Source organism: Equus quagga, chromosome 4, assembly GCF_021613505.1.
Source record: "Equus quagga isolate Etosha38 chromosome 4, UCLA_HA_Equagga_1.0, whole genome shotgun sequence".
NCBI lineage: Eukaryota > Metazoa > Chordata > Mammalia > Perissodactyla > Equidae > Equus > Equus quagga.
The window spans coordinates 24,687,633-24,715,328 of NC_060270.1; the positions used below are offsets into that span (position 1 = coordinate 24,687,633).

The 27,696-nt window shown below is 47.7% G+C and overlaps 1 protein-coding gene across 13 annotated transcripts in view; it reads left to right on the forward strand.

Annotated features, from left to right (window-relative positions):
- KALRN (kalirin RhoGEF kinase) overlaps nucleotides 1–27,696 on the forward strand; it is a 637,395-nt gene that overhangs the window by 178,870 nt on the left and 430,829 nt on the right. For all 13 annotated transcript variants that reach the window (XM_046658061.1, XM_046658067.1, XM_046658063.1 and 10 more), the window contains exons 2-3: nucleotides 2,905–2,979; nucleotides 9,757–9,871. In XM_046658061.1, coding sequence (XP_046514017.1) covers nucleotides 2,905–2,979; nucleotides 9,757–9,871 — 190 coding nt within the window. The remainder of the gene's footprint in view (nucleotides 1–2,904; nucleotides 2,980–9,756; nucleotides 9,872–27,696) is intronic.

A 27,696-nucleotide genomic window follows, 5' to 3' on the forward strand; every position in this document is an offset into this window, starting at 1 on the left:
TTATTGAACATTTACTATGAGTCTGCCCAGACATGAACCTGATAGTGAAAACATGTTGCTATTTCATTGGTCCTGTTTGAGTTAGCGTTCAATGAACTTCCCCTTCATTATAGATTCCGACAGCTGGTTTCACAAGGACCCTGGGGGAATTGATACATAAGGATCTTCAGCCAGTACAAATAGATTTTCTATGCAAGGTCGCCAACTTCCAAGCTGCTGGGCTAATTAGTTTAGCTCTACTTGGCTTTACATAATACATATATAGTCGAAAAGTTATCTGTAATTCAATTTTTGGCAAATGAAAAACTAATTCAAACCACTAAAGGCAACTTTTATTTGAAGAGACTCTGGAGCAAATCCTTTTACAATGTGAAAATCTTGTTGTTTTTGGAAATGATTATCCCCTAGTTAAGGATTTTGTAAATCTGAACACTTGAGGTTTTCTTACCGTGGGCACTCAACCTGGGAGATAGCTCAGCTGTGGTCTGAACTGGATGAGAGAAGACTCTGGTCTGGGAAGAGAAAGCCCTAGAAATCTTAGACCAGCCCAAGCCAAGATATTGACATTGACTTAAGCCAATGACTACAAGCTCCGTGAACAAGCTGCTCCCCTTCTCTCGGGTCCTGGAGTCTGGAGGGGAGAAGGAAGAGGTGGGGCATGAGGGGGTGTGAAGGATGAGACTCGGAGCTCCCTCCCTCTCTCCATGGGTGACCGAGGAGGGTATCTGATGGGAGACCTTTTGCTTCTGTTACAGCAAATTCCGAACTCTTCCTTAGTGTCTGGGAACTATGTGGAATTAGAGCCATCTTGTCTCCTTTAACACAGTAGGGGAGGAGAGAAGAGCAGTGGGAAATACAGGACAGGAATTTAGGGGAGAAGAGGGTTATGGATTCTTGTTATACAGTAAAATCTCATTAGTTTGGGCCTTGCTGTTTTTGAACTTGTAAATAATCTGGAAGAAGACGACTGAAGTTTAACTTTTCTTGTTAAAATTTTTTTCTATAGAAATTAATCATGCATGTAGTGATGTAGAGGAGAATGTTTTAAAACTGACGTATAGAAAGACACATTTCACATATGCAAATAAGCTGTTTTGATGCAGAAGCATCATTCTACACAAACAATTTATGTGTTAATTAAAGATGATCCTTGTCTAGTTGCGAAAGCCTGATAGGACTCTTCCTTGCCAACGAAGCTGAACCGTCTCCTTATTGCATGAGGGTGAAAAATACCCTATGTATCTATTTGTAAATTCTATAATAATTTATATTGATCCTAATTAGTTTCTACTAGTGAGATTTATCAGTTTTTCTGTGTTGGAAGATAAGATCAGAGCGTAAGATCAAATGTAGAAACTAAGGATAGAATGTACAAAACAATGCTTATAGTTAGAGCTTTGTTTTTTATGGCATTATTTTTTTTCTTCTATTGCCCACAGTCCTCTCAAAGTGAGACTTGTGCTGGTTACTGCAGCATCAGGTACTGTGGGTCAGCTTGTAAAGAGAAGCAACTGATGAATAAAAAGGCTCACTGTCTTCATTTAGTGAAAAATGAAAAAGAAGAAGGTGAAATGGTCAGAGACACTTTGGAAATTTGTGTGGGGTTAGAATATGACCTCTGACTGTGGAAACTGGCATTCTGGGGACACATCTCTCCTCCTCTTTGGTTGAGTGTGGTCTTAACCCTGGGTTGTTGCCAGAATTCCCGAGTAGGTCTCTTGAGACACTCAGTGTTTAGAGATTGTCACAGCCCTGAGTGGGAGGGTCCTGCACGTTTCTCCCCTCTGTAGATTGTCAGGTTGGGACCAAAAGGGAGTAAGCCAAGTGGAGAAAGGCAGCAGTGGGGGAGTCTGTGGTCCCTGGTTCTGTCTCACTGAGCTGATACAGAACCGGATCTCTTCTGGGGTCCATCTGTGCCATGTCCCTGGTGGTGACCCACAGCAGATTCCAGTTACAGCTCGTAGGGCTCTGAGCGTGGGCTGGCTCTCCCTGAGAGTCCTTGTTGAGTTCTCTGGTTAAATGATAGGGGCACAGTGGGCTGGCCTGGGGTTTTGTGTGTGTGTGTGGAAGCTGGGTCCTCCTTTCCCACACATCTCACACTGGGCTGGGTTGTCCTTTGAGGCTACTGTTTCTCCAGGGACATTGTTATTTTTCATCCTCTGTCAGCCCCAGGCCTCTGCCTCCAACCCACTAACAGGAACTCAACTAGACCCCAGAAAGGGCTTTCCCACTGAGCAGCAAGATTTAGGCAGAGAATGAGCTGCTGAAGAAAGGAGTACATGTCCTTCCCAGGAGGTTGGTGTCCTCGCACCTCCTGTCTGTGGTGGACTGGTGATGGTGACATTGAGGGGGAGAAGAAAGAAGGATGGAGAAGGGTATTGCATTCAACTCTGCTTACCACTTGGGGATTTTTGTGGTTTACTTTCCCATTTGTAAAATGAAGACTAAGAGCCACAACGCCTTGTAAAGGAAAGGCAAAAAGAATTATTTAGGACATTGTGGTCCATCTTGATATTAATTAACCTGTTCAGAAGATGTTTACTGAGTGCTTACTGTGTACCAGACACTGTCTCGGCACTAGAGGTACAACAGTGGTTTTTTAAAAGCCCTGCTCTTCGAACAAGAAGGCTATAGCTGTTGTCTCCAGGGCATGGAACTTTGTCTATGTGGTGGGGGGTAACTTGGACTGTCCTCTCCTGGGGAGGAGTCAGAGGGCCACACCCTTGATCACCCTGTGGCCTGGTGTCATGTGGGAGTGTCCTTTCTGTTGTGGGCCCTCTCCTCTTCCATTCAGCTGGGAGGTAGGTGGAACTTTCTGTCCCATTACGGGATTGGGAGGCTGAGAGTGGGATTCAGGCATCTGGTGTCTTTTACCCTGATTCCTTCTGTTTTATTGTCCCATAGGATCTTTTCGGAATGATGGTTTGAAAGCTTCTGATGTCCTTCCCATCCTAAAGGAAAAAGTGGCCTTCGTGTCTGGTGAGTATCTCTAGAACTTTCCTCTGTAATGGACCTAGAGAAGTGTGTGCGCATGCATGCATGCGGGCGCTCACTTCTTTGTAGGGGGGGTGGGGAGGGGAAGTGACACTGGGAGCAGCTGCTTCCTTTCTCCAGAGGCAGGCAGAAAGAAGGGAGAGCTCTGGTCCCAGCTGGGTGTTCTAGAGGACGTTTATAACCACAGGTAGGTGTCCACACCTCACACCCCCTACACACCTACACCTCAAACACCCCACCCTCCCAGGCCTGTCGTGCCCGGCAGGAGCCACTGAGGTCCCTATGGGAGATGCTCCAGTTGGAGGAGTCTATCCACTTCACACATTCCTAGAGGTTTTGTTTGGGTTCATCTCTGAGTGAGTCATGGGCAGGAGATTGAAATTTTTTCTGGCTCCTCCTCATCTCTCCTTCCTGGCAAAGGGAACTCGAGTGAGTGAGTGTATCTATTTATTTATTTTTCTGAATAATGACTTCCAAATATTTATTTCTGACTTTTCTTTCCAATCTGTCTTGTGCACCTGGACCTTTTAATGTCTGAATCAGTGGCCAGCCTTCTATTTTAGAAATAAAGTTTTATTGGAACACAGGCCTGTGCATTTGTTGTATGGTATATTAGTTTCCTATTGCTGCTGTAACAAGTTACCACAAACCTGGTGGCTCACAACAAGAGAAATTTGATCTCTCACGGTTCTGGAGGCCAGAAGTCCAAAATCAGTCACTGGGCTGAACTCAAGGTGCCAGCAGGGCTGTCCTATGTCCAGAGGCTCTAGGGGAGAATTTGTTCTTTGCCTCTTCCGGCTGCTGGTGGCTGCCAGCATTCCTTGGCTTGTGGCTGCATCACTCCCATCTCTGCCTCTGTGGTCACATTGTCTTCTGTTCTTCTGTCTGTGTCAAATCTCCCTCTGCCTCCTTCTTATAAGGATACCTGTGACTGCATTTAGGGCCCACTCATATAACCCAGAATAATCTCCCCATCTCAAGATCCTTAACTTAGTCACATCTGCAAAGACTCTTTTTGCAAGTAAGTCACAGTTACAGGTCCCAGGGATTGGGACCTGACATGTTTGGGGGCCATGATTCACCTACCACAGTTGGGGTCACTGGCTGCTTTCTCACTGCAACAGCAGAGTTGAGTAGATCCAGCAGAGACCAGATGGCCACAGGCCTAAAATATTTGCTATCTGGCTCTTTAGGAAAAAGTTTGGTGACCCCTGATGTAATCGAAGCCAAGCCCTAGGCGCACCAGTATCCCTCTGAGCGCCAGTTCTGGGGCTCCACCATAGGCCTCCTGGATCAGAGTCTGTTGGTAATGTGAGGAGCCAAGGATCACACTTAAAGGAACACATCCCACCGCTTGTTCCTTGAGGACTGAACCTTTGTTTCTGGATGGTTCTGGTCGTCTATGAGGAGTAGCAGTGGAATCACAGGGAAAAAGCCAGTACAGTCCCACAGCACAGAGTTCACTCCACAGGTACCACTGGCCTGGCTGATGGGTGACAGCCAAAAGGGAGAGAAGAGAGAGAGAGGAGGGGGTATGAGGACGGAGAAACCAAGCAGCAGTGTCTTCTGCCTGACCAGAGGGAAGGTGAGGGATGGCTGGTTCAGAGAGTGAGGATGGGAGGTGAGGGCAGAGTATGTGATGGGAGTGTGTAAACCTTGTAAGGTACCAAGTGCATTCCATATTATTGTTAGTAGTAGTAGTAGAAGTAATGCTAGTGTTTTGTTGTTGTCGTTGCTGTTAGATGAGAGTGATTGGGAGGTCCCACTGGTGTCAGGTGCTTGTGCGTCTTATTAGGTAGGGAGCCCGTCAGTAAAGATGTTGAGTGCAGGCCAAACAAGCCCTTGGCAGGACCCCGTGGCAGCGATTTCAGTGTGGGGAGAGGTGCTGGCAACACACCTCCAAAGGCTTTGTAAACTCGCATCTGAGTGCCTGCTGAGTGTGTCGGTGGACCTTATGTAGATGTCTTGGGGCCCCTGGGCAGCACCAGGCCTCTGACTTCTGCGGCTGCCCTCAGCCTGGCCCGAGGACCTGACCCACAGCCCTCTACTGTTTACTCTCTCCTCCCAAGGGGAGCCCCGTCATGGCTTTACCCTCTCCTTCTCTGTGGCGCTGAGCCTTAGTAACCTGATGTCCTTTCTTAGGTATCCTGCTAGTCCTCCCATTTCTCTCATGCCTGAGCTTCCTCTGCCTGCAGCACCCTCCCCACACCTTCTTTTCCTTCCCAAGTCCCACTTTGCCTCCTCCAGGAGGCCTTCTTGGTTTTAATGCATAGCCTCTGAGCGCCATCCTCTTCTGTATCAGTTCGGGGCATGTGAGTGCAGATATGGTACACTCTGACACGGGGACCCTTGCTTGATTGTCCATGATTTATTTTTTCCCGTGTGAGTTCAGTTGGAGCCCTGGGGCAGGGCCCAGCCAGCCCTAGAAAAGACCTTCCCAAGTGTAGAGGTTTGTCCTAAGGGAGCACATAGAAGCAATGTGCTAAGAAGGCAGTTAATCATCCGTGAAGGAGGTCGAAGCTTCCTAGAGCAGGACCAAGGGGCTGGGGTGTGCAGCTCACTCCCACGTGCTGATGTGGGCCGAGCCGCCTGGGGTAAGTCTTATTCATCAGCATGTGGTGCAGGAGCTCCTGGGCTTAGGGAACATTGTCCTTTCGTGTCTGAGAAGGACACTGAGGGTGCCAGGGGGATGACTGCATCAAAAAAAAAAAAAAAAACGAAAACAGAAAACAAACTGAAAAGGCTTTTAAAAGACAAAACACAAGAATAAGACAAAATAAAGAAACCCAGAATTAAATAATGCAGTGTAGCCGTTGCATTGCTTTCTGAGAAGAAAGCCCTGCAAGGAAGGTGGTGGGCACAGAAACTAACTGTTGTTGTGCCTGCCCTCCCTGGAGTGCCCCCAGCGTGGCCAGAGGAAAGGAAAGCCGTGCTGCCATGGGAACGCACATTTGGAATGATCTGGCAGCCCAGCAGCTTCTGCATGTGGGCGTGTGCACGTGTGTGTGACAGGATCTGTGGCCATGACAGCCTTGCCCTGTCTTGCTCTGTTTTCACAACCTGTGGGCTCCCCTTTGCCCCCTCTCTGGCTTCCTTTGTGCACATATACCTCCCACGCAGAGCACCCCCTGTCCTTTATCCAACGTTCTTGTGCAGGGCCCGTTCCACCCCTGTTATCTTCATGTGCACCCATACCCTCCTTTTGGCCCCACCTCGATGTCCCTCTCTGCCTCTTTCTCTCCACCAACATCGTTCTCCATGGCTCCCAGGAGAGCTCCATGCCGCTGCCGCAGGATCTTTTGTACCCTGGACCTACCTCGCTCAAAGTGTGCTGCATAGAACAACAGTCCCATGAGATGATTCTCAAAAAAGGGAAGGGGGTTTTACTCTCAAATAAGTTTGGGAAATGCTACATGTTAGAGCCCCTTCTTGGAGATCTGCCACGTTCATCAAAGCACGCGTCCATCAAACACACGGCAGCATCTCCCAAACTACAGAATAGCCTCATGCCCTTAAAACAATCACTGAGTCCATTAACGTCTTGCGGAAGCGTTGTTACACAGACCAGACTTGTGGTATGATTCTTACTCGATGTGCTTCTCTTGTCCTCTCCACCTTCCCAAACCGCCCTGAGGGGAGCCTGAGTGCCTCTGAAAATTGTGAGCACTGTTCCTCCTCCAGCTCAATCAGGGAAGCCCTGACTCTCCCTCCTTTCTGCATTCCCTCCTCCAGCCCTGTCCCGCCCTGCCTCCATGGAAGGTGATCATCACCATTTCTAGAACATCAAGCCATCCCCTCCCTCTTTATACTCGACATTCCTATCCTATAGCTCCTAGCACGGAAACCTTGCATGAGTAGGCAAACAGCAGATATTTGATGATTAAGGTAATGGGACTTTGAAGATACTGCTACCATCTCTATTACTTTTTAAAAACTTAATTACTTTTGTCTCCTACCCTCTGGGATCCACATCCATCATACATTGACTTGGGCGGGGGGTTCTCATTCTTTCATTTCTGCTTTTGCCCTCTGTAATTTCAGCAACCATGTCAATTATTGATCACATCCTACAGTTTCATCATGCCGCTCAGCCTCCTTGGCACCAAAGTCTTCCACCATCCTACCCTGGTCGTGTACATCCAAGACCTTGAGGCTTGATATGTCTGACTGTGGCCTTAGCCTCTTACCTTTGACCCTTTCTTCTGTTCCACTATGAGTTGGGAGAGGATGGATATCAGATGAACAAAACATATGCTGTTCCCTCTTCTCTGAGAACTCATTATCCAGCAGGACATTTCCTACCCTCACTGGGGCCTCCCCACTTACTCCATGTGTTAGCTCTATTCTGCCTTCACTCAAGTTAGAGCCTAGCATGGACACTACGGCCAGACCTTTCAGTAGAGCTCGCATTATGCCCCAGTACCCTGCCACCTTCCCTTAAGCCTGCAGCATACACAGTCCTGCTGTTCATTCTTTAGGGATGCTGGCCAGTGATGGCCCACTTCTCCTCTCTCCCAGCACCTCAAACCTGCCCCGATCCTGGACAGGTGGTCTTATTTCCTATTTCACCTAAAGAACAATGTCCTCAGGCAGGCTGAACTCCCTCTCCATAATTTATCTCTTTCCTTCTCCCTCTTTGAGTTCTGTCAGCCCGCTTCAGAGAAAGGGGCAAGACCCCTCCCTGTGTGCCTACTCTGAGGCCTTGCTTCATCCATCGTCCCTACTCTTTCCAGAATAATGATTCTCTTCCTCTATGCTTATTCCTCCTCTTCTTCCTACAATCTTACAAGGTTCTCTTCTTTCTGAAAATACCTGGCTTGATCCTCCTGCCCCCTCTTGACTCCTTATCCATGCTTCCTGAGGGAAGAAATTTGCACTTCCCCAGGCCTTCTCTCCTTATTCCCCCTCCCCTGCCATCTGGAACCTTCCCCAGCCATGATTATGAAACTCCTGTCTCCAAGGGTAGCATTGGCTCTAGCTCAGAAGGGACAATGTCAACAGGTCTCTAGACTCCTTAGTTAGCCTTTCCTGACTAGACCAGCCTTGACCCTCTTGTTCCCATGGCTCTACTCTGAAAGTGTCCATGGAAGGTCAGGTGGAAGCGCAACAGCTGCGGTTAAAACCACCCAAGAGTGACAATCCTTCGAGTTGATCAAGGTTGGAGGAGAAGGTTGAGAGTGTGGGAGAAACTCCTGCTCTTGGGGAACCTTCCATTTAATCCTTCTGCTTCCTTTTCCTCATGTGGAAGGCAGTTGCGAGATGGAAACCATTTGCAAGGCAGATGAAATGGGGGTAGTTTTCTGTACAAAGAACCAGGACCTGTGGTATGGAAGATCTGGAACTGGGGGCCCTGGGACCAACTCTGTGGTATATCTACACAAATCTACCCTGATATGGGGCTGGGGGAAGGGGGGTGGTGCTGAGACATCTTTTTTTCAGGACCAGATCTCTCCGTGGCCTGGATCTTGTTTGATCCTTTTCTCCTTGCACTCTCCTTATTTCCTGCTCAGGACTATCCTGCAGTGGATTGGATTTTATTTGTTGAGCCTCCTCTCTGTCTGTGTGGCATCAGGACCCCACAAACAGAGGGAAACATTCATGAACTCACTCCTGGGTGGGGGCCCTGGGGGGCTCCACCTTTCCTTGGAAGATATCCTTCTTCCGAGGGCTGAGCTTTAAGCTTCCTTTCCATGCCAACCCGTCCTCCCTCTTGCTTTAGATCCCCTTGTGGTCCTTGCTCTGGGGATATCAGGCAGCTGCCTGAGATGCACGTGGGATGGGGAGTCTGTGATCATGACACAGAGGTTTTTGTGTAAAAGCCAGTGCCTGTAAGGACATAGTTATTACACCTTAGCTTCGCCCCCGTCTAACTCTCCTGAGAAACTGGGTCCTGCTTTCTGATCATAGCACCCATTACTGAATAAATGTTTAAATTAAAGAATAAATAGTGAATAGAAAGTTTGGAAAATAGAGGAAGGAAAAGCAACCATGTAAAATCCCAGCCTTCTAATAACAACAATGTTCATCATTTCAGTAAACTCCTTCCAGCTTTTTTTTATGTGATATTTAGAAAACATTTGTAATCATACCATATACATATGCATTTGCACTGATTAAGACCTTGAGCATCTTATTTCCGATGAAGATTCATGTGCTCCTCTAGCAGGAGTGACAGGTGGCACCTCAGGCAGGCAGGCAGGGGTGGCTCCTTGGCTGTGTAGAGAACACTTAATGTCTTTTTTATGAATCTAGAACCTCCCAGCATTGATGTCCTGGATGGATGCTTTAAGGGCTTCTCACCATGGCAGTCAGTTAATCCTGAGCTCTTCCACCTCACAGAGGTCTGCAAAGAGAAGTGAATTGGAGGTTAAATTTCCAAAGACCTTATAGCACTTTCAATGGCTTGTTTTCTCAGTAAGAACTGTCACACCACCTTCATTGTCATTGCACAGTTGTAGAGAGCTTTACTTTTCAAAGTGCTTCCCTGTGTACCAACTCATTGGTCCTTGCAGCAACCCTATAATGTGGTCATCACTATTTTCATCTACATTTTGCAGATGAGGCATCAGAGAAGTCAAAAGACTTGCCCGAGGTCGCACGTTACCCACATCCAAACCCTGTGCCCTTGTCTTAAGCAGTAACTGGATTTTTCTGGGCACCATATTTCTGCCTGTTTCATCCAACACTCAGATGAAATCCTTTTTCCTCTGCAGCACACTTTCTGGCTCATTTTCTTAAACTCCCTCCTCTTCCTCACTGCAGGGGGCCGGGATAAGCGAGGAGGACCCATCCTGACCTTCCCTGCTCGCAGCAATCATGATAGAATAAGACAGGAAGACCTGCGGAAACTCGTGACCTATTTGGCCAGCGTGCCAAGGTAAGGGGAAGGGAATGGTCCTGCAGGAGAGGGAGGGAGGGCTGGGCTGATGTAAGTGAATTGGAATGAGCATCCATCCCTGCCAGAGTAGATTCTAATTATTCCTGGAACATCATCACACATTGTTTGCCTCATTCCCATCATTCCCATTGTTACTGCTGGGATTCATGTGGATGGAGTAGGAGCTGTAAGTGGGAACTGTGGGCAGAGATGAAGGTCCCAGGCTAAGAGGACTAGGACAGGGCCTGAAACAGGAGACACTGTGGCCTGGGGAGGAGGGATGGGAAGCTGCTGTTTACCTTAGGGAAATGGGAACTCAAGCTGATTCCCCTCTGGCTTGTGCAATGGAATATTCTTAAAATCTCTGGCTTGTGAATATGTTTGTGGCTTTTGGAGTTTGGAGTAAATAACTCCACTTGTATCATTCAGCTAGAAGCAGCCCTCAGCTCAATCTAGGTCATGCATTTTTAAAGGGGGTAATATTGCCCACAAGGGGGATGAAAATTGGTTCTTAGGGTAGCAAAAGGACTTGCTCTCTTATGTATTAAGCACAGCCATACACATAGAAAATAAACATATATTTACAGTATATTCATAGTATTAAATTTTCATTGGGTAGATTATTAAGGAAAAAAGTATAAAAAGTCTCTTTTGGGGCAGAGGAAGATGATAATTAAAAAAAGGTTGAGAAACATGGTTTCTGAGTGTTTCTGTGTGGTGCTGGCTGTGGAGGTTGGTGGAGGGAGACATGCCAAGGCCATGGTCTATATCTTTCAAGGACGGAGAGGAGAGGCCTTTGCCTAATCAGAGAATTGTAGCATGTGAGAGCCGGAAGAGCCCTGAGAAGAAATCTAGGCAAATGCGTGTTGTGTTCTGCTTAGGAAACAGGGTCGATGCGGGACAGGAGTTGCTTACCGGGGGTCAGTGGCAGAGCTCAGCCCAGAACTTAGCCCTCCTGACTCCTGCCCCAGTGCTCTGCTCATCCTCGCTCTTGGCCAATGGGGCCTCTGTTCTTTACCTCTTAGTAGGGCTGGAGCCTGTCAAGTGTTTGTTGTGGCAAGTAAGAAGTGGTGCCTTCATCTTGCCTCTGTGCATTTTGTGGGAGGATTAGTAAACTACAGAGAGGAGCTGTATATTTAGCCCTGCCTTTGCTGGGAGACCTTGGATAATTCTTGAATGGGCTGATTGAATTCTTGAAGCAGATGTCAAGTGAGGCAAGCACTGCATTTGAAAGAGCTACAGGGGAGACAAATGTAAAGGGATTGGTGGATGGTGATGGGCAGGTGGGAAAGGGGATTTCAGAACAGTCATCAAATGCTTAAAAGGATGTTGAATGGAGTGGGGAGCACTGAAGAGCTCCAAGCAGAGCCTGGGAACAAATAGATGTCATATAATATCTATTTTTTCTTTATAATATCCACCAGGGACCAGAAAAATGATAAAAGGTCTTAAGCTCCAACAAAAGGGATTTGAGCTATATCCAAAGAAGAACTAAACTTTGTGCATGAGACTTTAGACTAAAGAATAGAATAGGAGATTTTTTTTTCTAGAGGTCTTTATACAGAAGAAATATTTCCTTCCATCTTGGAGGCAAGGAGGTGTACTAAACAACCCATGATTGATCTAGGTAATTTTGCAATTTAGCCTTCTAGGGGCAAAGCAGCTTTAAAAGCATCTTTCCTATGTACACTGCTAACAGGCATAAAACCAGGCATTTTCTAAAGCAATTTACAAGAAAAGTTTTCATGGGGATCCATGATGGACTCTCAGTTCTCTTAGAGCCAAAAGAAATTGGGATCCCAGGAGATATGGAGGGTAAATTTTCCTTTCCAGTGTGTTTATCACATGCCTGCAGCTAATGCATGCTAATTTTTTCTTTAGAATAGAAGGTAAAAGAGTTGGAAGAATGCTTTTCTTCATTCCGACTTGTTAAGCAAAGATGGGACAAAACAGATTGGAAGCAATTAAAAAGGAAAGGATTTCTGTTGGGTGAAGGGGAATGAAACCCAAGTGGGGCTGAGAGGAAGGTCATGAAAAACGAGAAACAATTCATTATCATTGAAGGAATATAGTAGATGCAGGCTCTCTGCCTCTCAGAGGGTGGTCACAGCACTGCATCCTGTGCTCCTGAGAGCAGAGAAGGTGCTTCACAGGTTCTGGCAGGTGGGAGGAAAGAATCCCGCTGCCATCTTCACTGGAAAAATTGTTCTAGGATGCCTGCTGCCTCCCTCCAGAGGGGCCTGTGTTCATCAGGAGTGTGAATACCTGGCAGGCTGCAGAGTTTACCAACTAGTCATGCCCACCCATCACTTCCTGATTCTGTTGGCGACAAGTTCACACGTGACAACTCTTGGAAACAAAACCTAGAACAGAATTGTTCTAAAGACCATAAATCTCGGGCGGGGTGGGGGGTGGGGCAAGGTGGGGAGGAAACCGAAGAACTCAGCGGGTCAGAGAGTATTTTCCAGTCCTCTGCTTAGCAAGAAACTGTGAAAATGAATTGCTGGATTAGGTTGATGATACTGATGAGAAGAAATGATTTATCCTGGGTCATGGCCCAGGAGGCTGAAAAGACAGCTCCTGTGGGAGGTGGAGTATGCTCTGCAGACTGGCCTGTAGGCGACATTTGACAAGCGTTTCTTCATTCTCTGTTTATTTAACTGATATTTAGAGGCTCTATATGCCAGCTAGATTGAGGATTCATGGTGAGCAGGAACAGACATTTTGAGAGAGTTTGGGAAAACCTGGATATTTCTCTACTCAGCACCAAACCAGTGACCATAAAGGGCAGTGCAATAAATGACTGTGCTGGTAGCATAGGAGATGAACCAGCTGGCAGAAGACAAGCAAATAAGCACTAGTAAGTGATGAAAGAGGATCCCAGAATCTAAGGAACCATTTGGCTTGATGGCCATTTTTGGCACCATTCTAGAATAGACAATTAAACAGATGGTTGTGATAATTTAGAAATGAATGGGAAGAAATATTCCCATTATCCTCTGTGAAGGCCAGGCCACTTCTGGACCATTGCATTCAACTCTGCAACATTGAACTCTGCCAGCCCCATTTTAAGCACTATATTGGCCAGTTAGAGTATTGTCAAGGGAGTAGTATATTGAGGGATCTACAAATCATGTCTCTGCATGAAGGAACGAAGGATGTTTGTTGGCAAGAGTAAAAATGGGAGAAAAGTGATTCCTGACTTCAGATTTTGGGAGAGCTGCCCCAAAGAGAAGGAACAGACATGGTCTCTGTTGCATCAATGGGTAGAAGTTACAGAGATCAGGACTCTGAACTGAAGAAGGAACCTACCCATGTGGGAACTGTCCAGCAGTAATGCAGCTGCTTCTGGAGAAAGTGAGCTTCCTGTTGCTGGAGACTGGATGACCTTCTGTTAGGAATGTTGTAGGAAGAATTCCTTCACTGGGCTGGAGGCTGGATTAGATCATTTCTAAGAGTCTCTCTTGCCCTGAATTCTGTATTTTTATGATATTGGAAAAAACATACATCATAAAATCCAGGACCTCTAAACAGAGTCTTACCACCCCCACAAACATGCATTCCCTTTCTCAGACTCCCTAAACAGCTTACGGCCTGGAATTTCACTTCATATCTTGTCTACATCTTAAATCCTAAGAGAACTGCTTTCTAGTCTGCTTGGACTCTGGGTGGGAATTTGAGGGCATCACCTGGGACCAAGGATCATCCTGGGGTGCAACAGTTTGGAACAGTCCTAGTTACTCTTTTCGGATCCATCTCAGTCTGAGGTGAGTCCTTTCCGACTTCCCTTCCTTGCTCTTGATGAGTTGGATCTCCTCCAAGCTTTCTATCATCTTCTTCTGAGGAATCATAAAATATCAGGATGGGAAGAGACCTTGAAATAAGTCTTCTAAGTCAACTTCCTAACAACTCCATTTGCTCAATTCTACAAATATTTATTGAGTGCCTACTATGAGACCAGGTCTGCATAGGGATCTTGGTGAGTTCTGGTATTACACCTTTTCTGACTGTCATCCATCCTATACTTATCTAGCTTTTTGTTCTGGCCTGCTATCTGCTTGCAGTTACTTGTGCATGAAAGGGGTGGAAAAGAAATACTCAGATACCATCAGCTGATGAATGTCCCTAGAAATTTAGAGACAGGATAGAAAATCTAGTCTGAAAGTAAACGGTTGCCCAGGCAGAGCCCACACTGTGGATAATCTACCCACTATGATTGTTGGGAGTCAACCGTGTGCTTGAAACAGGAATTTCTAAGTATCTAGTAAGGAAATCCTGGGTTACTTCTATTGCGTTGAATTCCTCCTCTTCATCGTTATTGGTATCCTGCTTTGTCAGGATTATATTTCTGCTGCTCCTAAGGGCACCGGTTGTTAGCCCCTGATGTATCTGCCACCTAGCTCTGCTCTTAGCAGCGCTGCTGAGATGCTAAGAGCTCCGGCAAGGAACACAGGTGTCATGTTGAGGAAAGATGATGGGAAATTAAGATGGGACGTTCTGTGATGCCAATCAAACCAAGGTGCCCATATTCACAGCTTATTATTTCGTAACATTTGCTCCTGTTCTACTTATTTCAGCAAGGGATAAATTGGGCTTATAGCCAGCACTGTCTTTGTGCAGCACGACCAGAAAATAGAAATAAGCAGAGAGAGCCAGAAAGACACTTAAAAGACAAGGAGGTAAAAACTGGAAGGTTTCTTCCCACTACATTCCACATGAGAGAGCCCTAGCGACCCAAGCTGCCATCACTGAATGAGTTTCATCATAGGGCCTGTTGAGATGTGTGGTTGCCATCCTGCCCTTTGCTCTGGCATCATCAGTTAAAGGCAGATACAGGGAGTTGTGATGGAAGGTCCAGAAAATATGACCAAGGAGACTATCAGCCTAAAACTTAGACCTTTCCAGATCCATTTTTAGCTTATTTTGCTGATTGTTTATTGAGGGTTTATAATTTCTATTACAGTTCCCACATTCTGTACAAATTTCTGAGCAATATCAGGTAAGTGTCCCTCTTGTTAACTGCATAACACAAGTCCTGAAGAGCAGACTGTTTCCACTCTGCTGCTAAGGCACGTACAAGTACAGTAGTAACTACCATGGTTGTGATCACCCGCCTTGGAGCCATGCAGACCTTCACGGCAATGGGAAGAGAGGTATCTTGGGATAGACAGAAGACCCTGGGGTTCAGATCTCAGCTGTCACACTTCTTAGTCAGGAAACACATGGCTGCTCAACCTGGGTCATCTGAGGAGAGTTCAGTGAAGGGACATTTTACAGTGATTTGGGCAGAGAACACAGAAACGGACAAGGTTTGGATTGTCAAGGTATCCCAGGGCTAGAAACAAGAGGGAGGGGGGACATTACGACTTCTAGCCCTGAAGGGGCCAGGTGAGGAGCAGTGCCTAGAATCTAGAGAGAGAGCGCTGTGTGAGAGGGCTGCCTGCCAGGAACTGTGGGCTTCGATAGAGAGATGCCACCCACTCATGGTGATTCTGTGAAGTGGGGAAAGGGGAATTGATACTCTTCACTGTCCTCCCATTCTCTGACCCGTCATTCTTTGTTACTGGCTGAATGCAACTGAAGCCAGGTGACAGGGAGCCCTTTGATGTGGTCCATGTGGGTCAGCCTCCCAGGGCATCAGGTAGAGGAGAGAAGATGGAGAATGGATTTGAAGGGGAAAATGGAAGATATTTGGCACAGGCGGAAACCTTGGTCATATTACTCAACATTTCTGACTCCAATATTCTGATTTTTTTTTTTCTTTTGAGGAAGGTTAGCCCTGAGCTAACATCCGCTGCCAGTCCTCCTGTTTTGCTGAGGAAGACTGGCCCTGAGCTAACATCTGTGCCCATCCTCTTCTACTTTATATGTTGGACACCTGTGACAGCATGGCTTGACAAGCAGCATGTAGGTCCACGCCCAGGATCCGAACCGGCGAACTCTGGGCTGCCAAAGTGGAGCATGTGAACTTACCTGCTGTGCCACTGGGCTGGCCCCAATATTCTGATTTTTAATTTGGGAAAAGAATGTCCATCTCACAAGGGTGTTGTGAAGAAATTATCTAGCAGTTTCTCTGTAGCACCCAGGCACTCAGTACTTATTAGTCTGTCTGCTAAAGAAGCTTAATAATAATAAGTATCTATTCACACATATATAGTAATACTTGCTACATATTAAGGAATATATGTAATGTATATATAAGTTATGAAGCATAATAACAAAATGAACACCTGAGAGCCCATCCTCCAATTTCAGAAGCAGAAATCCCCTGTGCTCTTGAAGCTACCTGTGGTTCCTTGTCGTCCTGATCCCTCTTACCTCCTCCAGAAATAGCCACTAGTCTGAGCTTCATGTTATCTTTCTTTTGCTTTTTTGGTATAGTTTACCACATGTTTTCATAAACAATATATTGTTTAGTTTTGCTTGTTTTTGAGCTTTATAAAAATGGAATCTTACCGTATGTAGTTTTCATTGACTAGCTTTTTTGAACTACTGTGATATGCAACAACATGGATGAATTTTCAAACATGATTTTGAGTGGGGGGAAAACACTTAATGCTTCCAACCTCTAGAATGACTTATTAAGTGATAAATAAATGCTAGCCCTTATTATTATTATCTTTAACCTACATTGTTGCACTGTTATAGATACTTCACATGCATAACTTACTTCTCATAGCACTTTGAGATGGGTATTTTTATTCTCATTTTATATATGAGGAAACAGGCTCAGAGAGGTTAAGTAACTTGCCTGTGGACACACAGTCAGTATAATTTGGGGCCAGATGGTCTAGCACCAGAGCCTGAGGTTTTATCCACTGAAGAGATGAGGAGGCCAAAGGGAAGGAGGCAGTGGTGATAGAGTGCAGGGGACAGATTTGGAGAGAGTAGGAAGGTAGACTCTGAAGGATAGGCTAAGGATTGGATTGGGACAGGACCATGGGAGAGGGTGGTAAGGAGATGAGGGGCAGACGGATGTAATGATGGTGGGCAGTGACAAACTGTCCATCAAACCTGCTTTCTCTAAGGTTCTCTTGGATTCTAAATGTGAAGGTTGCTGCAGGGGGAAAATGCAGGAGGCGATTGCCTCAAACCTGTGCTTCTGCTGGCTGAGGCAGCGATGGTGGCTGTGGGTGTGCAGGACAATGGACATGGTAGTGGGGGTGATGCCTGAGACTCCTCCCCAGGTATTTGTGTTCAGTTTTAGACATGTAAATGCTGCTCATCTGTGGATGATGGTCAAGTATGCTTTAGTGACCAAGTGACATCAAGAGTTGTGGTGAAAAAAAAAGCACTTAAGACCATAGAAACTATTTAAAGAGATGAGTAAAAGACTGTTGGTAGCAGGGACCCTGAACATGGAGCCTGGACAGATGGGAGTGGTCTAGTGTATTCAAGGAATGGTGGTCCTGTTCAGTGTTTTGGGTGTTCGGATGCTCCTTTCACTCAGCCGCCTGCCTGGGTCTATCTTCTGCCCTGCTCTGGCCTCAGAAGCACAATTCTGGCTGTAGTTAGTGGTCAGCTGATATGCATTTTGAAGTTGATTCACTTCCTTGACCTTGCCACCCTGGACTGGGCAGGTCTGTGTCTGTGTCAGCACAATCTTGGTGGGGCCAGAGGGGCTGGTGGGAACCTGTGAATAGCAGCCGTGTGTGTGTGTGTGTGTGTGTTGTGGAGAGCCAGCTGTGATGCTTCAAATGCAGAGACCAGCATTCGTGATTCCCTGGAGAACAATAACCTGGACAATCCGAGGCGGAAACCATATGGCCATGAAGTAACTATGAGAAGCAGCCCTGGTTATTCCAGGAACCAGTAAACGCTGTTAGGTGATAAATCAAGGACCCAGCATTGGATAAAGGATTTTTGATGCGGATGGAGAGGGGGGTGTTTCTTCTCCTTCACATGCGTCTTCAGTGTGACCCTTAGAGGGAACTTTGGGCATTGCCATTGGCTCGGTGGGAGTGGAATGTGGAGTAGCAGTGAAGGAAAGGGTGAGCTTGAGGAAAACTGCTAACCCTGCAAATTATGCAGGGGGTTCCAGCCCAAGAAGAATGAATCCCAGAACCCTTTCCTCTGGGAGGAGAAATGTGCACACTTGCTGACAAATTCCCTCACCTGTAAAATAGGCGTAGAGATCACCAAACACAATGGTAGTGAGGATTACATGAGAACACATGGAAGGCGCCTGACCCAGGACTTGGCACATAGAAGGGGCCAATGACAAGTAGCAGTTTCTTTCCTTTGCCTTGCTTGAAAGTAGGGACGTTGTCCTTCGCTGTCCCTAGCACTGCTTTGTCAAAGTCAGGGTTTGGTGGTGGTTAAGGTTAGGATTAGAGCTGGTGGGAACAGCAGGAATAGCAGTGAGGTCAGTCACACCCACCAGGCTCGTGGTAAATACTGACTGAACGAATATATATGCCTAAAAGTGTGAGAAAGCCTTGGCTTCTTTTTTAATTAGAAAAATATTTCTTTATTTTAGAAATAAGTGCAGAAAAGTATACAGAATAAAAAAACTCCACTAACTCTGCCTTCCAGAGATAGTAACAATTAATATATTGACATTTTCCCTTCCTCTCTTTTTTCTTTAGAGCTTTTTAAAAACAGAATTGAATCGTATCATTTATTTAATTTTGCTTCTTGTTTTATTCCACTTAGCCTTATACCATAAGAATATTTTCATAACATTAAAAAATGTCCTGGGATGCACCATATTTTAATGAACCTATCATTAGATGGAGAAGTCATTTCCAGAATGTCACTGCTATAAATGACTTTCAGGAAACATCTTTGTGTATCAACCTTTGTGTACATTTTAGATGGTTTCTGTGGGATAGATTTGTGGCAATCGTGGACATTTTTTTAAGGCTGGTGATACACGTTGTCAAATTACTTTCCAAATTTCCCTATTTATGCTTCTAGTACGCCTTGCCTTAGAATTCCAAGTCTTTACGTTTCTCCAGATTTAAGTTTATTTGCTCCTCGTTGCCCCACTGTGCAAACACTGCTATCACTAGCATCAAGAAACCCTAACTGAGGGCCATATGTTATCCACCTGAACCTGATCCTGGATTTGAAGAGAGTAAACGGGTTGGTCACAAGGGGCTGCCCTTTGGGGTCTCCCACATTAGGATTCTTTTTACTTTCCTAAACTAATAGGCCTCTTAACAGGGACCACACATTAAAGTTCAGATCTGATAGGAAGTCAAGAGAGACTTAATTGTTCTTTTCCCTTGGGGAGTCTTCAGTTTCGCCTCTGGGTGTGTTTCCGCTCCTTGGCTGGTTGTGCGGTCAGTTCCTGGCTTGGCCCAAAGTGGCTGCCAACCTCATCTGTGCTCCTCTGAACTGAGGTCCCTACCTGCCTTCCTCCGAGAAAGTGAGGCCTCCTTGGGGTTTGTCTCTGGGCCACAATGTTGAGTGAGTCTTAAAGCTTAGGTGGGCCATTTATGTTCTTTTTTAGGCTTCTGAAGTTTGTGGCTCACCAACGGCAGGCTGATTAGGAAGCTGATATTTCTGGTGCCACCTTGATGAAGTAAACTTCAACATGTCAGATGAAATAAGTCCCAGTAAATTCAGGTTTTTCTGGAACTCATGCTAGGAAGTGAGGATGATTTAAATTTAGTTCAGATTCCTTTGACTAGACTGTTGGAAATAAGGGAGCTCGCTGAATATAGATGCTGGAGGGACAGCCTAGCATAGGGTAGGCAGGACGTGTTTTTCAGTTGGTGGGTTCCAGATTTGGGCTGTTTCTCCCTCCCTATCATATGATTATTTTCAGCATGTCTTGTAGTTTTCTCTTCATCTGTCATTGGTTAGGTCTTATCGTGTGCCCTTCACTGGTGATTGGTGTTGTGTATGTTTTTGGGCAACTATTGGATACTGACATTTTATGTTATGATGCTAGAGAGAATGCCTTCATTATATACACTTCTGGCAAGTTAGGCATGCTGCCCCCAAGTGGTGGAGTACCTCAGCTCAGCTGCCCAAGGTGACATAGATGGGTTTTGTCAGAAAGTCTATACCAATTCTTAACTTTCTTTTATAAAATCAAATTCTTTTTTAATTAAAAAAAATCCTTCCTATTGGTTTGTCTTCAGTCTTAGGTAGATTTGAAGACACAGTGCCCCAAGCTTACTTATCTCTTGGAACTTTTACTGTCTGCCTCATTATTTTCATCAGCTACAAACATTGAAGAAAAAAGTCTTAATTGGTTTTTTCAAAACTTCCCTTTCAGACTCTATTTTCTTTCTCTGAACATAGAAGATGAAAACAAGGAAAACACCACTACCGAGGGCTTCTGGTTGCTGAGCATGTAACCCTGGTGCAGACACTCACTAGGTGCAGAAAATTTCCGTACCAGTTTGCCCCTGTAGCTTTTCCTAAAAGAAGAAGGTTTCCCCTCACCTATTCCACTCCATCTCATCTCTTTTTGGATTGCTTTAGATCAGAAGACTTCTTAAGAATTTCTTTCTTAAAAGTCCAGCATCTCCTCAGCAGAACAAAATAACTTGCACAAAATTTGAAAAAGGCTTTGAATCTAGAACACTCATCATATGGTGGTGTTGGGTCCCAACTCTTCTACGAGTATTGATGGTCCACGACGCTTTCTCCCTGGCAGGTGGTGGACGTCTCGAGGGCAGGGATGGTGGCTCTTGTTTGGTGGTGAGTTTGCAGAGGAGCATCTTGCAAGTTGGCTGAATCCCATTAGACTGGGAGCTCCCCAAGGGGAAAGGGCCGTGTCTCAACCCCAGGCCTCTTAGAGTCAATGCCAGGCTCTCCACTCCAGACATGAAGTCACTGAGGCCAGACCCAGACTCCTTGGGGATGTCCTCTTTCCTCTGCAAAGGGGCTGTGCCCACAGGGAGTGCCCAGGCCGGGGTGGGTGGACAGCTCTGTGGCGGAGAGACGGCAGAGCCCTCTGCCGGAGGACGGAGCATGCAGGAGCATTGGAGGGAACTGGGAGTGCACTCTGTCTCCCCAGGGAGGAGTATTCCTGTTTCTAAATTGAGCGAGTTTGACAGCCAGGCCCATTTCTCCCAGAACCCAGATGGGAGCACTTTGGCAGAGTCACGGTGACTCAGCTAGGACAAACGTTTTTCCAGATAATTTACTGACATAATCCAAGTGTGGGTCCTGATGGCCCTGCTCCCTCTTTCCTTTTCTCTCAGAGCCTTCCTCCTCTCACACCCCCCACTCATTCTAGGTCCAGTGAGGACCAGCCTTGGTTTTGAGAGCTACTCAAAAGCCCTAAAACCGATAACGCTTTTCTCCCTCTCATCTCTGACTGTTCCGTGCTGTCCTGAGCTGGAATTTCGTCAGTTCCCGTCACTGGTAATTCATGTGCCAGGATTTGCACAGAAACTCCTCTTGGACTGGTGCCCGAGGCAAGGTCTGCGCCTCGTGCTGTGACATGCCCCACCCTGCTTCTCTGCCCAGGAAGAGAATGAATGTCCTTTCCTCTCCAGACCTGGGCTGTTTCCCTTTACAGGAAACTCAGGCTTCAGACCTCTTTTACTGAAGAGAAACTCCCTGTTTTGGACCTGGAGGAAGATGAGAACCACCCCTCCCCCTGCCCCACCCCTGACTGTGACGGCGTGTTCCTCTGGGACCTGCAAACCAGTCCAGACTTAATTCTGTGCATACACAGGACAGTTGTTTAGTTCTTACATACACCCCGACTTAGAGAGAACGGTCAAACAATCCTCGGCTTTTTCAGGCTGCCCCTGAACTTGCAGACGGATATGACGGGTGGCAGCGGGAGCAGGGGGACCACAGTTCATGCCCTCGGGCAAGCTTGCAGTCTGGTTGAGGATCCAGGACCTGCTGGAGAAGACAAACTGAATGCTTTCAGGGCAGTGGTTAAGTAAGCATACCAATTAAATGGGCTTAATCAGAGATGGCTTATTGGACGTAAAATCTGACCTGGATTTTAAAAGAAGTAGATGGATTAGAGTCCTGGAGCTTGAGGCAGGAAGGGATCGTAGGGGTCAGCCAGGCCAACCCCTTTGCTGTAAAAGGATGGAGTGCTGTCCAGAGAGTGTCATGACGTGCCCACAGCCACCCTACTGGTGTCGCTGAGGCCAGTTGCTGCAACCCTGCACTGCCCCTCACATGGACAGGACAGTAGGTGGCCCTCTGAGCAGCACCCTGTGGGGATCCGGGCCTCCCTGGGGTCACGAGCAGAGGGATGATCCCACTCACATGTGAGCTTTCCGAGCCTCTAAGCTAGCTGTGGTTCAGGGCACAGACCCGTTAGGGCCCTTCCTGTTTAGTTTCAAGTTCCAAACATGTCCCCTCCCCCAGGTTTCCTCTGTCTGGCTCTCCGTGACCTCTCTGCTGCCCTCAGATTTGAACTCATGTCTGAGCCATCACGGGGCTTTCCTCCACGTAAACCGTACAGACCTTATCAGTGCCCTTGGCCTGGGCAGCCCTGGCCGGTGTCACAGAGAAGGAAGGCTGGCTGCAGGGGGAGGGTCGCCTGCCCTGCAGGAAGGGGAGCTCCTGTAGTGATAAAGCCCGTTGGGCCTGGCTGGAGGGTGATGGTGTGAGGGGTGGCTAAGGGTGTCTGGGTGGCTAGGTATGTTTGGGCGTGTGTGTGTGTGTGTGTGTGTGCGTGCAGGCAAACAGCATCGGGCTTTCAAGAAAGTGACTGTTACTCAAGGAGGAGGAGGAGTGGAGGTATGCGCAGGCACGTTTTGACCGAAGACTGTTTCCTGGAGGAAATGTGTGGTTTATTAATGAGGATTCCACCTGCCCTGCAGGGAAACCGGAGCCCAGCTGGGGAGTGGGGGATCCCGGGAGAGGGTGAGGAGAGGTGAGGATGCAGCAGGAGGAGGAGAAAGAGTGGCGATGGCAACAGGGACTGGAGTGAGCAGGGGAGGGTTCCGGCTCTGCGTCCCGGCCAGCTGCAGCACTGGGCTGAGCCAGGGGCAGCTCACGGCCACACCGCCGCAGCCTCTCTTAGGTCAGCGCTTTTCTCCCTTCTCTGTCTCATGGTTTTGGAAAAGCTCTGGGCGTCTTGTAGTTGGCGTGACTGAGACACTGTGGTGAGACAGGTCACAGTCGTTGGAATGTGGATTCCATCTTTGGTCTACTATTCACAGATGTATGGGTGGTGGTTATAATGCCTTTTTCTTTTTAAGTTAAAAGATGACCTGTTTTTCACCCAGGCTGACTGTGGAGGAAAGAAGGGGCGGATGGAGAGGGCCAGAGGAGCATGGCGCTGGGGTTTGTCTGGGGAGGGCTAGGGAATGGCCGTGTGGAAAGGTTGTGGTTTGGGGGTTTCCAGATCATTCTTTCTTTCTCTCTGCTGCTTTGGTTTCCCTTTCATTTCTGCCTCATGTTCTGAATGCCCCAGAAGGAAGGGATGAGGGGCTCTGTGAGGGAGGGTGGGAAATACAACAGGAGGCTGCTGGAAATGGATATGTCAGTTTCCATCCCAGCCCCCCAAGCCCGCCCCTATGCCACCTTCCCTCTGGGCCAGCCAGCCCCAGACTTCTGGGAGCAATGGTTCTGGTCCTTCTCCAGGAGTTTCCAAGCTCCTTTTCTCTAGCTAAGAGCATCTCTGTCCAAATGCCCCGCCCCCAGGCCGGCCAGACTAGAGAGCGGGTCTCCTCCTTTGGTGAGTGGATGTTGTGGTGCAGAGCCTGTGAGACAGTAGGATGGCCTGGCTGATTAACACACGTACCGCGGTTTCTACAGCTAACCCATGCTAGCCGCTCTGAGGTAGCCATCATTCGGAAGGCTGCCCACTCTCGCCTTGGTCCTGCTGTCACCCGTGCCATTTGTGGAACTCTCTTTGGGAGCTTCCTTCAGCTGTGGCGTGCCCTTTTGACTATCCACAGGATGGCACAGCTTGTTTTTCTCCTGAGCAGACTTGATTTTTAGAAAGTGTTTTGTTTGAAGGTGGCATCAAGGACAAGTCAATAGGTGGGTGCAGAGGTCCTGCTGTGTTTTTCAGGCCACTGGACCTGTCACTTTAGGGCCACACCTGGGGATGCAGGGAGTAATCTTGGGGCCTGAGTCTGTGCTGTTTAAATAGGACACGCCACGCCATGTCCCGGGGAAACAGAGAATCAGCCCATCCCTGCCCCTGGCACATTTGTAACCAGAGTCTTTTATTTGTTTGTTTGTTTGTTTAAACAGCTTCATTTGGGTGGCGTTTGGGAGCCGACTTTAACGAGGGGAAAGTGGCCAGCTTCCTCATTTGGCCTCCAGCGTGAGGTGTCCCTGGGACCCTGACTGGGGCGAGTTGGGTTTGCTTCTGGTAAAGTCGAGGGTGGGGAACTGCAAGGGGGAGTTCCTGGGTCTGGAAATGGGCGAGCAGGTCTCTAGAACCTTTACTGTACTCCCACTTAACCACCATGCGCGTTCCAGTCACCAGGGAGCTCTTTCACGCGGCTGGTCCCAGCCCCAGACCAGTGAGTCAGAGCCTCCCCACTTTACGGAGGAGGAATTGAGGAGAAAGCATCACCTTTGACCTTTGCCCCCCCAGCCCTAGCTTCACAGGTCAGTAGTGCAGAGGTAAAAGATGTGTTGTTAAATGGGTAGAAAAGACACAAATTCTTTGGAGTAATCGTGGCCCAGGAAAGTGGACAGAAAGTGTCTTCCAGTAAACAAAACAAAAAACAAGAAACAAAACAAACAAAAAGCCTCTGGATGCAGCAACATGGGTCCTGAGGAGGCCTCGGTGGTAGCGGAATCACATGGTGACAGAACGCCAGCTGATGGTGGACAGTGTCCTGTGAGCCTGCCGAGAGGCACGTGACAGGCAGGGGAGCCCACCCTCCTCTCTGAGCCCCTCTCTCCTACCTTTTGGACATCCCGCCACCCGGGAGCCCTCCACATCGTGAGGACGAGTTTGAGACCTGTCTGTGCGAGCAAAGGCTTGTTCACGACGCAGCGTTCCCTAGAGGGTGGCTCGTTCCTCTATAAGGCACTGCCTCCTCCGAAGCTCTTTTTACTGCTTCTGATTATGCCAATTAGAAAGCTTAAGACAGGTGCTAAAGTGTCTATAACACTTCTCTCTAACACCTGCTGCTTTCTGGTTGTTCAAGAAAGCAGGTGTGGTGTGGTTTGGGGCAATTGGCGGAGAGCTGCTATTAGAATAGCAATAAGGAGCAGAACATGGGTTAACACATCAGGATGATGGGCAAACGATTGAAACAAAATCCAGGTCCTTTAGCCAGAGGCTCTCTGCAGCCTGAGGATGGCGTGAAAACTCCGACACAAATGGGCCAGGGAATCGTTTATCTCCTCAGAACTCCAAATTCTGAACTAAATTCTCCTCGAATTCTGAAAGGGGAATTTAGCTCACGACATGATTCCAGGGAGAGATGGGCACCGTGCGGTTCTAGGAAAGGTGTGAAGTGCGTGGCTCGCGGGGTCTGCTCCCTTCCTCCCTGTGTGGGTTTCTGTCTGCCCGCGCAGAACTGTCTCCAGGCGGTAAAGGCTGTCCATGCACTGCCATTGGCCTTCTTCAGTCGTCGCTCCAGACCCTCCTGCACTGCTAGTCCTGCTTGCACCTGTAGGGCCAGAGCTGTGGGTGGCAGGGCCTGTGCGGCCCTCAGGAAACAGGACGTCCTTCACTGCCTTGTCCTTCCTCTCCGACACCCCCTCCTCAGGGACTAGTGTTCAATTTGTCACCTTCCCTAGACAACTGAGTGAATAGGTCTGATTCAGAAGTTACTTCTGTTCCGTCACAGCCCAGCCCTGGACCCTCCGGGGCCCCCAGACTAGGATTCTGACACCCCACTCTGCTGACACCCTGTACCCGACAACCAGCACCAACTGAAAGCCCCCAGCAGCACATACTCAACAGACATCCTTGTTGCCCCCTCTCCTGGTCTGCCGGGCTGGTGCTCATGGCGGGTCTCTGCTCCCCCACCTGCCGTCAGGATGGGTGGATGTTATGTTTATTCCAGTAGCGGTTTCAAGTGAGAATCTGCCGGACGTTCATAGATATGGGGTGAATCTCAGGTGCGTCAGAGGAGCTGGGGCAAACGGGGTGAGGCCAGCTCTGGTGCCGGAGCACAGTGGAAACCACGAGCATCGTGGTCCTCATTCCTGGGGAAGGGGCTTCAGGACTGAACACAGGGCACCCTGGGCCTCCAGACCAGGTTGTCTGATGCCTCGGGGGCTTTTCCCTCCTCTCAGTTCCCGAGTTCTCGGGGCTTTAATAGAAGACCTTCAGCAGGGAGCTTGATACCTGATCTCTGGCCCAAATGGCCAAAACATCCCCCCGACTGTGTCACTTCCCTCCTCTGGAACCCCGCTGCCCTCTGCTCTAAAATGAAGGATTAGCAGGAGTAACCATTAAAGTTGCTTCCAGCTCAAGCGTTCTGTGTCTCTCTGAGGCAGGGTAGCATGACAGATATTGGAATCGAACAGACCAGATTGGAATACTGATTTTACCTCATCCTGGTGACTTTAAGCAAGTTACTCAATCTCTCTGGGCCTCAGTTTCCTTAACTATAGGGTGGGATAATAATAGCAGCTACTTGTGAGTTTCTTGGGAGGAATAAATAAGGTAATACGTATAAAATGCTTAGCAGACATAAAATTCTCAAGTGCCAATAAAACTAGCTTTTATCATTAATACATGTGTATGTCCTGTTTTTATCAAAAACAGCTGCTCCAAGTTTCAGTCGTTTGGCTCTCATTTTATATTTCTCTCCAGCCTGAGGTTTTGAGCTGCTCGAGATTGAGAGCTCCAGCCTGGATCTCGCTGCTGGCCCCCTGCTTCCTTACTGAGCTTCACTACCTGTGCTTTCTCCCTGTAATGGAGGAGTCGCCAGCACACAGGCTCTTTTCCACCTCAGGGCCTTTGCACAGGCTGTTCTCTCTGCCTGCATTATTCTTTCTACAGTGTTCTCTTAACTAGCTCCTTCTCATACTTTTAGTCTCTGCTTAAATGTCAGATCCTCATAGTGGCCTGTCCTGATTACCTGATAAGTTCTTAAAACTTATCGCAATTTGCATTTATTCTATTAATCTAGCTACTGTCTTGTGTCCACGTCTGCCCCTAGAATGTGACCTTCATGTTTCTGTTTTGTCTACATTTATATCCCTAGTGCCTAACACAAAGTAAGTGCTCAGTAAATATTTTTTGGGGGGGAATAAATTAATGAGTTAATGAATAATATGATATATTTATATGATACCATATTATTTATAAAGCACCTTCATGACTAGGCTCTCATTTGGAAGCTGTATAAATCTCTGGAGGGATACAGGAGGTGGTGGGCCAGAGGCTGGCTCTGATTACCCCACATATAACAGCTGCATGCAGAGCAAGTACAAGGTGATGGCAATGCGTGGGAAGAGCCCTATCTCAGGGGATGCAGTGGGCTGGGGAGGGAATCTATCAGTAAGAGAAGACTTCTTCGAGGAAGAGGCATGTGTCGAGCTTTGAAATGTGAGTAGAAGTTATCTAGGCAAAGATGGGGTTGGGGTGGGTAAGCACAAAGGCGTGGAGGGATGAGAGGCCAGGGCCTCATACAACATGGACACGGATAAGGAAGGTAAGAGGGGCATGGATCATATGTGTTCTGTTTTAGCAAGGCGGAGATCGCTCTGACAGAGGTTAGGGGAGACCCCAGGGAGAAGGTGGCCTTTCAGTCCAACCCTTTAGCCAGATGATCATGGGAGGTATCCAGGGTAGTTCAGTGGTGTGGCCAGGATGGAATCCAGAGGCACGGTCTGGGCTTCCCTTGGCCAGGGACCTGAGGAGGAGTTGAGGGAGCAGGGATTGGGAGGAAGTGGCACTTGGTTCCCTGAGGCCACGCCTGTAACGCACGGTGAAGTCCTGGCCTGGAGCTGTCACCAAC